Below are 17925 nucleotides of genomic sequence, written 5' to 3' on the forward strand. Positions count from 1 at the left end.
TATAGAGAGAGAGAGAGAGAGAGAGAGAGAGAGAGAGAGAGAGATGTATTGTTTTTTGGTTCTTTTTAGAGTTTTAGTTTGATAATTGAACCTAAATTAAACGATTGCGTTTTCACTAATCACCCTGCGATGTGCGTCTTAAAAGTTATTTTCATTCACACATCCTAAAAACTGAGATGAACTTCACAAAACACTTCTCTGGGAGAATTTTCAGAAAATAGATTTATTGGTGACACATCAGGCTGTCAGGATTGGGTAGAAAAAGAGCATCTTCCAAAGGCTCAGGGACAGATTTACTATCTAGGGTAATTTAGCATCTGGCTGCAAATCGTAAATAGTGCCTGTGGGAGAGTCTCTTCCAAAACTGAACTGCAAGCAAAAACATCTACAACCCAGTTCAGTACTGATCAAAGCCATCTACCAGCAGCAGTAAGAATTAGCACGAAACCACAGAAAAGCAGACCTATTTATAATCAAAAGCCACCAAATACACCAAAGTGAGTCCAATTTGGTTTGAAAATAACACTTAAAATGTAGTCATGTCACAATAAGGATGTACCTAACAGCATCCTGTCCAACCCAGGATGTCTGTAAACAGGGATGGAGCCAAAACCGCACCTTCAGAGAGCAAGAAGGTGCTTGACTTAGGCTAAGGCCGACTGGTTAACTTCAACAATTGGCTTTTGTTACATTATAAAATGCAAAGATTAATCGAAAAACAGTTAATTATTCAGCCAAAGCTACTCGTGGGTATTAAAGTAAAAATTGTCATACTATTTAAGTTATGAAATGCAGCTACACTTTGATGCACATTCTCTGAACTGAATAAATCAGCTTACATTGCACAATAGTTGTATAAGTAACAAAAAATACCTTTTATAGGAAATTAATAAATAATAAATAAAGATTTGTCATATTTGTCATATCTTATTTTTTTTATATTTTAGTTTGGGGTGAGATGGTTGAAACTTGGTTTGGTGTTCCACCAGGACAACCATAACAAAAATATACCTGTTGTGGACTGTGCCAATGGAAAGTGTGTTTTCTCCACAACTTGCATGCTTATATTTGAATCTATGTTTAGTTTTGATCCTGAGCTGAGTGTGCAACACATTTTGCTTTTAGCATTATCGTACACAGAGAAATGCACACCGCACGCTCCAAACATGTGGAACGTAAAAGGCTTTTGGCTTTGAGATGCTTTGTCAAAAAGTTTGAAGCCTTTAATTTAGAGGATGATTGAGATGATGTTACAAGAATAAATATTCACAACAAAGCGATAATTTAATTTGTTTAAAAAAAAATTAGCAGCCTTTCAAACACGGAATTTGAAAAAGAACTATACTGTGACACTTTGATTTAATTTGTTTTTTATTGTTTAAGTCCCATAAAAACAACAATCGCTTGAGATTGGCTTTTCTTCAATGGATGGTTTAAAGTTCTCGGTTATTTCGAGAGCCACACTGCCAGCTAAATAAACAGTCCTCTCAGTGCATGTGCCTTCTCAGAGACCAGTGCTGCTGTCTGCTCCAAGCCTACAAATCCACATCAAATGCTCTGGTGCCCTGGCCTCTGCTGTACTCTTGTGCTTTGACAGCTGGCTGCCAGGAATCTCAGAGATCATTTTTACTTACAAACCACACGGGGATGTCTGGATATGTTTGAAAGCGCAGTCAAAGGGTCGTCGGAGAGATCAGGACAAGCCATAATAGACACTTGTGGGCTGGTGTCCCGTGCATTTAAGATGTTCAGGCTCTATGATGATGTTGTATGAACATAGACATGGGTAAAGAATCTCTGTGAAAAAATGTACAAATGTGAATTTTAGGTCACATATCTGCAAAGTATTAAACATGTTTTGCTTATTTCTACATTTTTCATGCAGTACTCATGTTGCTGCATATCAAAATGTAAAACTGGGTTTAGCCTAATCTTAGCTCTGCTAAATGGTTTTTTATGAACAATTTACCAAGTAAACACCTTTATTCCTGTTATGTAATACTGATCATTGCACCCCTCGCAATATACAGATAAGGGTAAAATAAAGATGCAAAAAAAATTGTTATAACTTATTTTAAAAAGTGTGTCCCTCCCATTTTACAGCTGTAAACTCTAAATTTAAACTTTTTTAAATTTAGAAAAAAAGTTATAAAGCAAACACCAATTTTTGTTTGCTTTATAATATAAAATCACAACACACATACAGTTAAAGATCATATTCACACTGCATAAGAAGAAGTATTATTTTGCTTCTCAATGTCTGGGGCTAAGGTAGCTAGGATTTATTTCAAATTTTACAGAGCAGAATAATTTGTGTTACGTTTGTCAAAGTCATAAGTTTAAAACATTAAGATGACGTTAGACAAGTTTAGGAAAGCCCAGATGGTAATTTTATGTTTTTGTAAGCATTTAATAGAATAATTCACCATGTTGAAGTTTAACAAAAGCACATGTTTGGTTGTATTTTAAAGCAACATCTCAGATACATGAACAAAGATCTTAAGACATTTGGTATGAAGTTAAAGCTTGAGTCAAAATAAGTTACAGTGCCTGAAAGACAACAATTGTAATGCTTTTGAATAAACAATCGTAAAACCCCGATAAGAAAAATTGTGGGAAGATATGAAAAGACGCGGGTGAGTGAAAACAGCCTCCAAACCTGACTCTGTTACACCATCTTTGTCTGGAGAAATGGGCTAAACCTCCTGCAAACCATGGTGAGAAGGTTGAGGAAGGATATGCCCTATTCAAACCATTTACCGAAGCAATTCCAGCAAATACTAAGGAACTGGATGTAAACTTCTGAATTTGAACAAAGTGGCAAATATATCGCTCCCTTTCTCTGTCACATAATCACTTTTATGCTGACTAAAAATGTTTTACACAGACTTATCGAAAAACTCGGTTTAGTTAACTTAAATCCATCCTACGTTTTCTTTTGCTTTCATTGACGGCTGCATCAAGGTTAAATGATCCACAACACACAAATATAAAGCGATGTTAAATGATCACAGTGTCCCTTCTTTGAAATCCCAAGTATTACATGATGAAGCTTCAAGGGCTCCATCCTGTCAGGTTGTCATGGGAACCCCGCATCCTTCCTCACTCTCCCTTGTGGTCCCTCTGGGGAAAGCTGTGCACCTCCAATTCCCTGCTGCACAGCAAAAAAGAAAAAAGAAAAAGCCTCTCTCTCCCCAACCTGTTAGATAATACCTAGGAAGGGATCTGCATCAGTCAAAAGTGCTGGAGTAGAGGGAGGGACATTTATTTGAGCAAACTGCAGCCTTTAAACTTGTGTTTGGAGACTGCGAGAGGAAACAAACACATCTCATTTAGATTAATGAGAGACTGCACGCGTGGCCACAGAACGTTATGATCACGGCTGTTTGAGGAGTGGTTCTGTGTAGTAGATGAACAATATAATTTCACCAAGGTGGTGCGTTCAGGTCGTTTATTATTGTTGCCATTTAAATTCCCACACATTTCATTTTGTGAAAGCACGGGTGGCAAATGTAGGCAGCTGAGGATACATCTCAGAATAGACGACGAAGGCCTCAAATAGATTTTCCCCATCTATAAACCTGCAATTGTCAAGTTAAAAGAGGCTCACGCTGTGTTCTTCTGGTTATTTTGCTTTTCTGCATAATTTCTTGTTTAATGTATTCTCTTGATTATAATGTAAAAAAAATCCTGTGGGGCAGTTGTTGTGCATATAGGCTCTCTGTGTACTTTAGACCTCAGTTCACCTGCAGGAGGAGCTGTGGTTTGCTGCAGCCTCTCTGGAGCTGAAGAGAGCGATCCCTCTTTTTCTCCTTCAGTGGCATGAATAGCATCCCCAGTGCTGGAGAGAGAGCATATCAGGAGGCAAACGACGAGGGGAGAGAGATAGCAGGCGGTGTGACAGATAAGAGTGTGGCAGAACTTGCCTTCCTGACTGCACCGTGGGTCGGGGAAAGAGAGAACAAGTGGACTTGAGTGTCAGCCTGCAGCCTGCACCATAATCACTCACTCACAGTCACAGAAACAGTCATTCCCCAGAGCCCGGCAGCAGCAGAACTTCAGAGAGAGACGACTGACCTCAAAAAGGTACAGTATGGTCATTTCTCCTGCAGAGGTTTCCTTAAGTCCAACATGGTCAGCAGGTTGCTGCTCATGTTTCCAGGTGGGATAGCAGAAGTTTTGTTGTTGTTGATTCTCAAAATATTATGTTTTTTTGTTGTTTTTTTTAAATTTTTGGAACAGTTATATGTTCGCCCACCAGAAGAGAGTGTCTTGTGCTTGCAGGGATGATGGGAGAGCTGTCAGTGAAAGATAAGGAGCTGATACGAGGCAGCTGGGAGAGCCTGGGCAAGAACAAAGTTCCTCATGGTGTCATTATGTTCTCAAGGTAACGTTCTGCAAAATCAGCGTCTGAGCAGGTTGCAGCAATTACAGTCGGAGGAGAATAATCTGGTTGTTTTCTGAGGGATTCTTCTGTTGCGGTGATGCAGGTTAATCCTTTAAATGTTCGGTTTCTTAATAGAATATGTAATACAGGTATACAGAAAGAGTGAGAAAAGATTTGCCGCTCTCTTTCCCATGCAGACAGGGACCAGAGGCTTGACTTGTTGCTTGGCGACAGACTAATCCAGTTTAGACAGCTGCAGCTAAATCAGACGCTAACAGGGGGAACTGATTTTTTTTGTTTTTTGTTTTTGTGTCTGCATATGTTTCTGAATCAATGCCATGTGGGTGAGTGCACTTATAGAACTGTGTGGTATTTGTCTGTGGCAGATTGTTTGAGCTGGACCCTGCGCTGCTCAACCTTTTCCACTACAGCCCAAACTGTGATTCCAAACAAGACTGTCTCTCCAGCCCCGAGTTCCTGGACCATGTCACCAAGGTGAGCCCACTCCCACATAATCCAGAGACATTTCAAAGTGCAGTTTTAATTGCTGCCTTGCATGCTTCCCCCCCTTCGCTCCAGGTGATGCTGGTGATTGATGCAGCAGTGAGCCACCTGGATGATCTCCACTCTTTGGAGGACTTTCTGCTTAATCTTGGGAGGAAGCACCAGGCAGTGGGAGTCAGCACACAGTCATTTACTGTAAGATTAACACATACATGTGCAAATCAGAAAAAGCTGTACCCTGCTTCAATAAGATCCATGCATGATTTTGTAAGTGTGTTTTTTTCCATAGAAACTATGTTTGAAAAAAAATAAATAAATAAAAAATCCAAACTAGTAGTTTTAGATGTCTTGTTTTAAAATACAAATTATTAATGTGAAATGCAAATGCAAGCCCAGCTTTCTTTTTTTTTTTTTTTTAGATGAGAAGAAATTAAAATTTGGTTTCAGCTCTGACCTACTTCATGTCTCAACTGGCACAAGCATTGCAACATAACAACACATATATAGATACAAAGTGAGTTTGTTTCCACATCAAATTTACACAAAAAAGTTAACTTTTTTATCCTTGACCTTTTCCAAACTCACAAAAGTGGTTTATTTTGTGAGTTCATATAATTTGATATCTTGTGCTTCTATTCATTTTACAGTGAAACAAATATGTGGGACAACACCTTTGACTTTGAGTTGAACAAAAGAAGCAGCGCCTCCTACAATCACAAAATTGTGTGCCTAAGACAAATTTTAAAAACAGCTTTTCAATTCTCTCATATTTTTCCAAATATTTTCTTTTGAAAAGTAGACCAAATAAAATTTTGATTTCTTCTCACCTATTGATTTTTTATTTTCTGATACCCCAGGATAGACCCTGTATTTATCTTTTGGCCTGGAAGGGCCTCAGGTAGAGGGATGTCTGAATTTTCCTCCTTAAGATGTCAGATAAACATTAGTTTGGTTTTACTTATTGGTTTCTGATGAGTACATCAAATTACCAAATACATGTTTATCTATGTTTTCTTTTTTTATCCTGCCTTGATATTTCAGGCATACCGTATGGAGAAGCTGGTTGCCTGCATGTCCATATGCATACCTAAAATTATAATTGGTGTGGACTAGAATAAGTCTTAATTTTCATTTTCTAAGGTTGCCTAATGTTGCCTAATGAGCTCGATGTTAAAAACATTCACTCCTACCATATTTCACAATCCAGTCCAATGTGAAAAATGAACTTCCCTCAACAGTTATAACTGCTTTGTCAGCAAGTTTTGTACATCACAGCGATTCATTCTTAAAAATGAATATGTCCAATATCAAACCACGGCATCTCAGTTAGATTTAATGCTGCATTTTGACTGTCACTTTAAAGCATGTTAATTTAGTTTTTTGTTTTTTTTGGAGTCATTCAGAGCCAGTCTTAAAAGTCTGCTTTGGATCTTTGTCCTGATTCTTAACCCTCATGATCTTGGGGTTAAGGTTACAAATTGAGGGTTGGATATTCTCCTTTAGGATTTCCCATTTGAAAGCAGAATGTATGATAAATCAATGACTCCTGTACGATGTTCTTTCTCTGAATTGCTACTAGTTTTCATGTTGTGATGGGATTTATTTTATTTCTGTTTAATCTTGTCGGTTCACAGAATATTTTATTGATAGGTTTGTTTTGGTGGGCCAATGTGAGAAGAACCTTTGCGTTGTTTGTGCTCAGCAGGGCTTTAAATATAGTTTTAAGTATCATTTGACCTCCTGGATGAGTCGATGGTATTCTTTTGGGAGTCATTTTGGTAGGCTGTCCACTCCTGGGAAGATTCACCACTGTTTTCCATTTGTCCATGAAGCTTCTCCGTAGCAGCGTTTCCATTAGAAATATGAACACAACTTTGTTGATATTCTGCTAATGTTGCAAAAACTACGGTGTTTCCACTAAATAACAAATGCAGCTAAAATCACACATTAATAACTTTGTTCATTCAATGTTATTAAAAAACATTGAATGAACAAATGAACGCCATCATCCTCCTCCTACCACTTCCTCTCATCTAATGGCAGCAGTAACATCTGGTTGTTGATCGCGTGACTCGTGATAAGAAACAATTGTTTCCATTGCAGTTTTGCAAAATACCGCTGAAATCCTAGCACAAAAACTTTGAAGTAACAATGTATTTTTTCAAAATTGGCGTGTTGCCATTAAGTTACATTTTTATATATTTCCAATTTTAATGTCAAACCAGCTTCAGTGGTTTGTCTGTCTGCCTTAGAAATGTCTCTGCAACTCTTTCTGAACTGGTTGATATTTAAAAACTGTTACTTTTGATTGTAGCAGGATGTATTGTCTTTTGAGAATTGTCAGTCCACTTCATGTTGTCAGACAGAGCCGATTTAAGGGATTTCATAGTTCTGCAAGGATAGCATTTATCAATCGTGGTTGTAGCTGGTAAAAAATGTATTCAAGAAGAGATGTGGGTAATTCATTAAGTAACATGGTTTCCCAAGATGATATAGTTAATTTTTCCCCTTAATATGCATAATCATCAACAACTGTGTTTTATATTTGCTAAAAGAGTAACATTTAAGTAGTTTCTCCTTACTTCTGCAGGAGGTGGGAGAGTCTCTTCTCTACATGCTGCAGTGCAGTCTTGGCCAGGCGTACACGGCGCCGCTGCGCCAAGCCTGGCTCAACATGTACAGCATCGTGGTAGCGGTAATGAGCCGAGGGTGGGCCAAGAACGGCGAGGACAAGGCCGACTGAGGCGCACAGCGGGAGCTGCTGAGCAGTTGCTGTCAAACCATCAACACGGTTGCCATGGAACAAGGTTGTGTAACTGTGCAGCATCGTGTCTTTGGCTGCTGTACATGTGCTCTGTGAGCTGGTTTGTATAACATGGCGAATGTATGGTGTAGTTACACTTTAAAATTAGACCCACCAATTGCAGAGTTTATTTTCTTTGCTGTGGATGTTTAGCTTCCAGTCGACGCTACTGTACAGCTGTGAGAGTCAGACGGCGTGGGTCCTCTAAGACTGGACCTGAAAGCTGAAAGCATTGAAGATTACTGTAAGTTTCTTTGTATATACTGGCTTTGATATATTTACTAAATAACAGTGACTATAGTGGTCTTTATGTTGTATCCTAAAAGAGTTGCACACTTGTGCAACTCTTCTAATAAATATATTATTATATCTAGACATCGCACACTATTCAAACTGTGACTGTTACTGTGGCCAGCGAAGGCAGCTCTGTATCCATCTGGAACACAGTGATACATAAAATGTGATTTTGCAGGAGAAAATCAGATCACTTTAGTCATAACTCTGTGTGTATGTGTGTCTCCTGGATTTTTTTTATTTTTTATTACACATGGCCATTTTTGTTATATGATGTTTTATCTGAGTTTATAGCAACTAAAGCGAATCAAGTTTACTAAATGTTTATCAGTGGCTACGGACAAGAACTGTTAACCTTACTCAAAGCTTTCTTCAGTGATCAATGACTGTTAGGGTGTCGGTTCACACCTTACTCAACGTAGTTTTTGATGCTCTCCTCAGATCGAGGTTTTGAGTGTTTCAGTAGGCGTCTGATGACTGTTAAACCAAACATTTTAGACTGTTATGTGACCTTTAGTGTTTAGTAAGAACATGTTGGAGCAATTTCAACATCTCTGTTTCTTTGCTGTTTTTACTAAGTGTAAAGGTGTTTATTGCAGTTGCTTTTCTTACTAGTGCTTATTAATTGCATTGTTGTTACACCAAATGAAGAATTATCATATTACTCCGATTTAACTTTTCTCTATGGAAGTGAGACTTAACTAGGCATGGGTTCGTATGAGATCTTTATACATTTATTAAAAGAGAACAACTCACAAAGATGTGTTACATGATCAAAATGGGACATATTTACAAATTTTTTGCTGATAAAATAGTCTAATATACTGATCATTAAAGCTAAGACATTACTTTATTGGTTTTTTGATCTCCATATATAGATTCAAGTAGAAATATAAAGTCAACATCTGCTAAACTCTTAAACATCATTACCTTTATAGGAGTGAGGGGTCGTGCCCTTTAGCTCCCAAAATTGGGTTTGAACCAATACAAAATTCTTATAGTTTGATAAAGTAGTAATAGCACAACTGCACCTTAAAATCCCAAAACTTTAAATAAAATCAGATAGCATGATCTCGTCAAATTTCAGATTTAGATGTAGTTTCTGATTGGAAAAGACAAGAGGCATTTTCAAGAAAAAGATAAGACAAAATAAAAAATATATTATTTTAGAAAAAAATGTTTTTATTTACATTTTAATAAAGAAAATAGCTAGGCTAACTCATAGTCTTCAATCTTTCTTGAATTTTTAGTTCCTTCACAGCTTTTCTAGCCGATACATATCGAGGCTCCATGTAAAAGAAACTTTTTCAAAGTTTAAATCTGCCAGTGGTTTGAATAATACTGTGTGCTTACTGTTCTTTGTAGAATAAGACATGTATAACCAGATGATAATATCTGGATCAGCCATCTGTTCAACACAACTCCCTTAAATAACAGTGTTACAACAATAATGACACAACCTAACTTTTTCCAGTTTAGGGATTTTTGTAAGCCGAGGAAAGAAAGTTGCAGTCACCACATTTCAGCCAACGGTGCAGAACAAGAAATGGGAGAGGGATAACACCACATCATTCAGTACTCAAAGTATTTTAAACCTAAAGAACAACACAACAGCAAAGTTTAGTGTTTTAGAGCCTGAATGTTCTCAAACTTTGATACCAGTAACTAGAAAGAGTTGGAAACATTCAAATTAGTCTGCGTCCTGAGCAACAGAAGCCCTCTATCAGCCTGCTGACCAGCAGTGGACAGCAACAGGTTGTGGCATTCAATTCTCCATACAACCAGAAAAAACTCTGGTCACTCTAGAACTAATTAAAGAAACAGCATGACGGAATATTTTTAAACTTTAACTTTTTAAAACCTTGAAACTGATAGCCAGCCCATTCCTAATCCTAACTGATGAGGATTTTCATGTTTATGGTATTATCACAGACCACAGTAATGCAGATAAACTGTCTGCTCTCAGTTATCCAATATGTGTATATCACTTTATTATCAGCTCTAACACTGCATGCATCACCCACAGCTGTTATTTACCGTTATGATAAGAATGCCAAGCATCCTAACAAATGGGCCAAGTATGAAAAATGCCACCATTAAACTGTAAATCCAAGCTGCTGACATGTGGTTATTATTGCTTTATATTTATAAAGTTTATTTTTATATAATCTGAATTATTATGGTTTTGAAAGAGCATTATTTTTATTCCCCCAGAATGTCGTGCGCTGCTCATTCTTTTGATATTTTATCTTTCGGTTTGTAGTTAATGATCCCTACACCAATTGGTGGCAAGTTTACAACTTTTAATGTGGTTTCTCTAACTCAAAGTAACAAAAACAAAACAAAAATGTGCAATTATTATCGCAAACGGAGGGTTTCCAGTTGAACAGTCTAAACCATACATAGTCTGTTCACAGCCCACAGTTGTAATGTGTATAAGCTGGCTCTGAAGGTGTTGCATTTATAGTAAGTCTTTTCTTAGTAGGCCGTCTTTTTTTTCTTACCTTAAGCATTTTTAGCCAACCTCACAGACATGTTAACTGTTTTATTAAGTTTAGCTATGTGTATATATTGGGTGTGTCACTGTCTACCTCATCATAATCAGCTGCTATTGAACTGTGATGACTTCACCTAGTTATCTTTTGACCAAAAACACACATTGTTACTATTATCAGAGTTAATAAAGGTACACACTCTTTGTAAAGTAGATTCTGTCCTGAACTTTTCAGGAGGACATGTTATGTGTTTACGTTCAACTAAATAAAGTGATCTGTGGGTATTTCACAGCTTAACGATGTCTTTTCTTTTTGATCTAAACCTGAATCAATCGCACAATGCTTTATTCTCTTCCCACCGACAGCCCATCAGAGAGTTACATAAGATCCGAGTGCCAATTAGTTCTTTACCCTTGCTTGCAGAGATTAGAGCGACTTCAGGCATGTCAGCCCACTTATTCATGCAGCTGCACAATGTCACATCGAGAACATTTTCAGAATGTCAGAACATCAGTCTCTCTGTAAATAAGTCATGCAATAGTAAAGCAGAGACGGGACAGCAAGTTGTCTTAATACACACGGATCATTTCTGTCATGCACAGTTTGGTTGGATCTCTGTAAAAGTCACATCCATGACTTGGCTGTCTGTTCTGCGGTCGAAGGGGCATTTGACATGGCCTTAATCTGTCTCCCTGCAGTGAACACAGGATCCCTCTGTCTCAATGAGCGTCTTCTCGATGCCAGTTGCCTCAGTTCAAAGCACATAAAAAGAAAAACCTCAAAGGTTGACTGTGTTTTGGGCTTTACACATACTTGATCCTTAGATTTGCTAATTAAGTAAATTACCTCAAACATAAAAAAACCAAAAAAAAAACATGAATTATTCACGTCTGACAGATCTTCAGCCTTACCTTGTTGTGTACCAAGGTCTGTCGTCTGGAGAGGAGTCTGAGAAGAGACAACGCAGATTATTTTTAGAAAGTCTGCAAAGGGTTTTTAGATTCGAGGGGCATTGAATGTTGTCATGGCAACTGTTAGTGTGATGGTCTTCTATGTGTGCTTGTGTGAGGAAGAAAGCAAAGTCATGCTCAGTCAATCACTCAGACTAAATCACACCACAGTGAGAATGGTGGCTTTGCATCCTGCTTTAAGTTGATATGTTTGCTCTGATGCATTCCAGAACTTTGGTACAGCAACACAAACGTGCCAGGCAGGAGACGCTGTGCATGCCATAGAAAAAGTTAAGGCATGTTCAATAAAAGAGTCTTATGATTCTTCTGTTCACACTAAAAATATTTAGCTTCCTTAACAAGTGCAAACTCTGCTGCCCATTTATACAAATTTCATCAGAGTTCACAGGCCAGCATTGTCTCATTTTAAGATTAGGCATCTTTTAACTATAAATTAGCTGTTTTGTAATTATGATGTAGTTATCTAACAAATTGTCAGGCCTGCAGGAAAAGGGCAGCAAAGATCTCTGCAGACCCCACACATCCTGGTCACAAATTGTTTAAACTTTTACTTCCAGATCGGTGCTGTAGAGCGCCATATGCAAAAACAATCTGCCGCAGTGACGGTTTCTTCCCCCACACTGTCTCTGATGAACTCAATGGACACCTTACAGATCATTGTTTTGCTGAATTTTGTATTCAGCTGGAATTTGTATTCAGCTAAACAAAATAAGCATTTTTGCACAGCCACATCGTGCCTATAAATATTGTTCCTTTATCCTCATTTTATTTCCCCTAAGTTTGATCTATTTATACTTAATGGTTGTATGGTATGAACATTTATAGCTATTCAGATTTTTATTCTGAATCAGCATCTCATGAATATGAATTAGTCATTGTTAAAAATTAGTTTGTCAAAGTTGTGACTCAATGGCATTTATTATTATAGTCTCACGATAAAGACTAGAATTGCTAGTCTTTATCGTGAGTTTATCTTATGATTATGACACATTTATTTGTAATGAAAGGCCTCTCATAGACATGACTTAAATGTCTCTTAGATCTAACTTGACTGTTTTTTAAATATTACATTTCATATAGTTATTACGTAGCTATTCTGTAGCTATGACAGGGTAATCTCTTGTAAATGACTTAGTGCATCATTATTATCCTGTAATTGAAAAATGTTTCATAACAATAACTGTGGCTAGTAACTATGACTCAGCTGTTTTGCAATTATAACTTAGTTATCTCTTAATTATGACTTAACATTGTTAATATATTATAATTTAATTAGCATCACGTAAAAGACTTGATTAATTGAATTATCTAAAATATTATAAGATCATATGTTCTTAAAAAAAACTAAAAACAAGAAGTTCACATGGACTGAGCTGTCTCAGAGAGGAACACCATTATGCCTCTGGAGCTCTTTTGTGCATGAGGTCGTAGATATTTTTACAGTAAAACAATCTTAAACGCACTCCTCCCTGAGGTGTTGTGTGTCTTCTGGTTAAAATGCGGAAACAAACTCATATGGGAGTGACGGTATGCTTGCAGCAGGAGGCAGAGGCATTTTCTATTCTGAGCATCTGGGCAGGGGAGAGGCGGGCAGCAGACCACGCTCCCAAAGGAATTCACCTTTCACTGAGTGGTATGCTCTCAGCAGTTGCCACGGGTGACAGGGGAAATGTCAGGGACTTTTCTTTTTCTTCTTTCATAACCTAGTGTAGTGCGTGGGAATGGATATTCCTCCTCAAGCCTCACTTTTTTACTGCAGTAAGATTTCTTCGTGTCATTTAGGATTCAATAAAGAGAATAAACATTATTAGCAATCCTTTGTGGTGCAGATGCAATCAGCGGCGGTTAGCTTTCCTGTCTGAACTCTGAGGTGGCGTCAGGCTCCAGTGACATGGCATGAACAGAGGAATGCCCCAAAGATAGTTTGTATGCAGACACACACCTTGCAGCAAACACAAAGCTAATATATGCTTACATTTATAATCAGTCCTTCAGTTCTTACCTGCTTCACATGGTGATAACAGTCAATGCATGTGGTTCTGAAACAAGTAAAACTTTTGTTACTTTCTGTGGCTTCACTGGCATTTAGATGCATTTTAGATGCTGGTAGGAATTTATCTGTAAAATAAAGATTATTCAAGAGAAATGCTCAGCTGAGAAAATTTGGATGTGGATGATGATGACAGCCAACCAAGAATAATTATTGTTGGCTTAACCGTGGTCCACTTCTAAATTAGAAAACCAGAGGGATTAACTAATTGATATCGTCAATGACCAGGCAAACGACTGTTAGCAAATCAAGCTAACACATTCTCTAAATTAGGTTACACAGAACTTTTGTGTTTTGAGAAAAAATGGGACAAATAATGTAATCGTATACTTTGACCAATCAGGTTGCACAAAACTTTATGTTTCTTGATTTTATGACTTAAAAAATACCCTAAAAGTGTATTCTGATTTTAAACATCTTGTAAAATCTACAAACATGATACTTAATAAAAGTTAATAAGTTGATAAAAGTTTTCAGAATCATTGATACATTAAATATGTTGTATTACTAGTCAAAATTGTGATGGGTTAAGGTACCAGAACCAACCACATATGTTTTATGAATGTTCTGGAAAGTATTAGAAAGTGCTCTGTTAAATAAATGTCTCAGCAACTATGTGATGAGTTCCTGTAAAGATTCATTTGTCGCCACATCATACAGAATCATTTTTAACAAGTTCTGGCAAAGAAACCAATAAGACCAAGTACAGTAAGTTACAGTTCCTGATAAGATTTCTTCAATGTTCTGAGTGTGCCTGGAGAGTTCTGCGAAAGCGACCTCTAGTTCCAGGAAAGTACAAGCTGTATTATGTAGCACAATTCCTACCACCAGCACTGCAAAAAACACACACAAAAAAACAATAAAGCAACATTTTAAAGAAGACTTTCTCCTTAGCACTACATTAGAACCACAGACTGTTATTTTTAAACATGTTTCAGAACCAATTAAGACAACCAAATGAGGTTAGATTGTAAAATACAATCTGATGATTTAAACCTATTTCTTGCAGACATGGTCAGGTTTTTCCAGCTCTTCGATGTTAAAGTTATTTAATGCTTAGCTGCTGGTCATTTAAGTCTCTGCAGTGAGTTGAGATTTTCTCCAAATGTCAGATGAGTCTTTTAAACACTTTTTAAAAGAGTATTGCGCCGCAAAATAACCATTTACCCTATACACTTTTATTTACCACATGGCTGCCTCGCCCTTTACCCACAAACCACACTAAAGGTCAGTAGCAGGAATCCATGGAACCATATCATAAATTAATTGAAGTAAATCATTTTTTATTTTAGATACAGCACTATCAATCCATCAACCTGGCAGAGATCTTTTAATGCTGGCTTACACAAATTTTAGATAATGTACTCTTGACATATGTAATGCTAAAACAGAGCAGGATTGTCTGGAAAACTAATAAACCTTGAAGAGTATAGCTCACATAAGCTGGCATTTAAGAATGAAGCTAGTTAAGCATTAAAATAGTCAGCACAAGAGCTAAGAATATCCTGATTTATATGATTTAGTTTTTGCCGATGGAGAGGAAGTTTAATGATCGGTGAAACTGGCTTTTACATGAAAACCCACAAAACTTTGGAGACAAAAATTTTAAAGATGTGCCTTTTGATGTTTTCTCCAGACAGCTTCAGCTTCATCACTCTCAGCACTGATTCCATAAGTAGCCATAAGTAGACTACTCATAAACTAGAATAGATTTTATTTTATGGTAATAATACGTTATCGTTTTACTGTAGTTTTCATCCAAAATTGTCTTATGTTGTCATGCAAACTGAGCAGATGGCAAAATGAATTTTGAACTAAATTACTCGGCAACAAGAGCTAAATTGATAAACAATAGTTCTGCTAAATCAATCAAATATGTAGGAAGTTTCCAACATTTTGCTAGACCTTTTGGTTTTTACATTACATCACTTTATAGTCAAATTTTTTGACAAAGTGGGATTTTATGTGATAGATCAGCACAAAAATCTTGACATTTTTCACAAACAAAATGTAAAATGAAAGTAAAGTAAAATATACAGCAACGGCTAGAAAGGAGTAGTTTACATCCCATGGCAAGACTTGGAAAGTGGATGTCCACAGACGCTCTCCATCCCATCTGACTGGGTTGGTAGAGAAATCCCAAGACTTGCTGCTGCGCCAAAAAGTTATTTGACATAATATTAGGCACTGATACAAAAGCTTGACAGAGTTTTAAAGTTTTTAACTCCCATAAAGGTTTGAAAACCAGAGCTATGCACAACCTTGAGTTGCTCTATCCAAGTCTTACTGAAAGATGTTGACTTTTATGGGTGTAATGTAACAAAACATGAAAACCGTACTTAAGTATAAATACTTTGAGGGTACTTCATCTGAAAAAGACTTTGACTTAAGATGTTAGGATCTCTAAGATAAAAATAAACAAGTATTTATCTGTAAAGATAAATAAAATCAAGAAGACACCATGAAAACATTTCAATAAGTAGTCACTTATTGAAATGGGATTAAGACTGTGCCAACTATCCCAATCTGCATTTTACTGCAGGAATCTGCAATAAAATGTAGATGTTTGCCAGAAAGCCTGTGCAAATGAAACCATAGGACATGGATGGGTTGAAATTTTACTGCTTGTATTTGGAGCATGACACAAAGTAAGTTGTACCACAGGAGTATTGAAGAAACAGGTTTACACAAACAAACTGATCTGAGAGCTTCAGAGGTGGTGAAATCCATTTCTTCTGAAAACCTTTGCATCTGGCATGTGTAAACACAATTTGTAGAAATGGGTAGAATTCAGACATTTCACATGAATAAATTCTCATGGAAATTATTGAGTTTAGCAGTTTTTGCATGAGCATATTCATACAGCATAAAGCAGTTAGGAGCAGAACAGATTGATTTTGTTTTTAAATGTTTCTGTGAAATTCAGCACCATCCACATTTACTGTCGCCCCAGGTTAAAAAGGTGGAAAACAACCTCAAACAAAATAAAGCATGCAGTAGTATGATCTCAGAAGTTTTAGAAAAAATGTAATTTATTTATAATTGGTATTGGTAATATTTCACCACCTGCACTCAAAGCTCCACAAATTTATGCTTGTGATGGTAGACAGAATTGATTATTTTTCCTGGAATGCCTTGCAAACATGTTTTGGACATAATTCTTGATGTGTATGTTGGTAGAATAAAAAATCCTCTGAATAACAAAATGTTTCAGTTTCATTTAATTTGGATGGATTCTTAGGAGAGATAAGTTGGGGTACTACTGATTTTATTTACAAACAAATGAAGAAAAAAAACCTTAATGTATATATTTTTTCACCAGAATAAGTTTTTTTTTTTTAATTTCTCAGCGTTTGACTTCAGTAAAAGGCTTTACCTGGGGTGACAATGAATGCAGAAGTTACTGTACGTTTGCTCATTTTGCCTCCAGGAAATAGTCTTGTGCAGAACAACGGCTCTTTTGTGGATAAGAGTTGGTCTAGTTTTCTTGATTGTCAATCGTACAAGGCTGCGTAAAATATGCCAAACCACCTTACTCACTCATAATGAATTAAAGCAATGCAAGGGGCAACAAAAACAAGCAAAAATATATTAACATTTGGATTAAGCTCACCCAAATGCAATTTGTATTTATCCCTTTAAATGCCAGGTGCATCCCTTTAAATTAGAACATTGAAAATTTTAGCTTTAAGTTATTGGTACCAAAAAGTGAAACTCATTCGTTCTATACGCACAAATTCACATAGGGTGAAAAACAAAATGATATCAGTGGAAAGTGTTGTGGTAGGATAAACTGTCGCAAGCAGAAACCTGGACATTGATTGAAATCTGCAGCTCATAAAGTTTGTACTTTATGAGTCACTACACAAAGATGTCTTAAATATTAAATTTTATTCATCAAATTAGATCTAAACCCTTGAAACGTAAAAAGTTTTGGATAATGTATCGATATACTAGTGTTACTGAAATATTAATAACACTTTACTGGAAAAGGTGTGCATAAGACCGACAAGACTGTCAAACATGATACAACACCCGTCAACATGAACGACTCTTCATAAATGTTTATGACTGTTGTCATGAAGCGTCATTCAGTAAATAATGACACTTTTAATGCAAAGCTGACACTTTTAAATGACTTTTAATGCAAATTTTAATGGAGCTTTGCATTAAAAGTGTCATTGTTTATTTATGTAAACATTTACAAAGAGTCATTTTTGTTCATGACAGGTGCTTTGTCATGTTTATGACAGTCTGATGTCGGTTTTATGGTAAGCAAAGTTTTACCAAATAATTTTTTTCATGATATTCAAATTTATTGGGAGGTCACAAAATAAGCAAAAATATATAAATAAACAAACTCTCCCCAAACTCTCTGCGAGAACGTGAAAGCATAAAAAACTACTAGAGTAAGTACACAG

At 36.6% G+C, this 17925-nt stretch overlaps 1 protein-coding gene across 1 annotated transcript; it reads left to right on the top strand.

Moving 5' to 3' along the window:
* The first annotated feature begins 2385 nt into the window (after positions 1-2385).
* On the top strand, positions 2386-10774 carry ngb (neuroglobin). Its single transcript, XM_008400211.2, has 5 exons — positions 2386-4086; positions 4285-4387; positions 4774-4882; positions 4967-5086; positions 7482-10774. Exons 2-5 carry the CDS (start codon positions 4287-4289, stop codon positions 7632-7634), a joined length of 483 nt encoding a protein of 160 aa, XP_008398433.1. The 5' UTR covers positions 2386-4086; positions 4285-4286; the 3' UTR covers positions 7635-10774.
* Positions 10775-17925: the final 7151 nt, after the last annotated feature.

This window comes from Poecilia reticulata, linkage group LG22 (genome assembly GCF_000633615.1).
Source record: "Poecilia reticulata strain Guanapo linkage group LG22, Guppy_female_1.0+MT, whole genome shotgun sequence".
NCBI lineage: Eukaryota > Metazoa > Chordata > Actinopteri > Cyprinodontiformes > Poeciliidae > Poecilia > Poecilia reticulata.

Coding starts and splice junctions, on each gene's coding strand:
- ngb (XM_008400211.2), top strand. CDS start 4,287: ATGATGGGAGAGCTGTCAGTGAAAGATAAGGAGCTGATACGAGGCAGC. Junction 4,388..4,773: donor GGTGTCATTATGTTCTCAAG/GTAACGTTCTGC, acceptor TGTCTGTGGCAG/ATTGTTTGAGCTGGACCCTG. Junction 4,883..4,966: donor TCCTGGACCATGTCACCAAG/GTGAGCCCACTC, acceptor CCTTCGCTCCAG/GTGATGCTGGTGATTGATGC.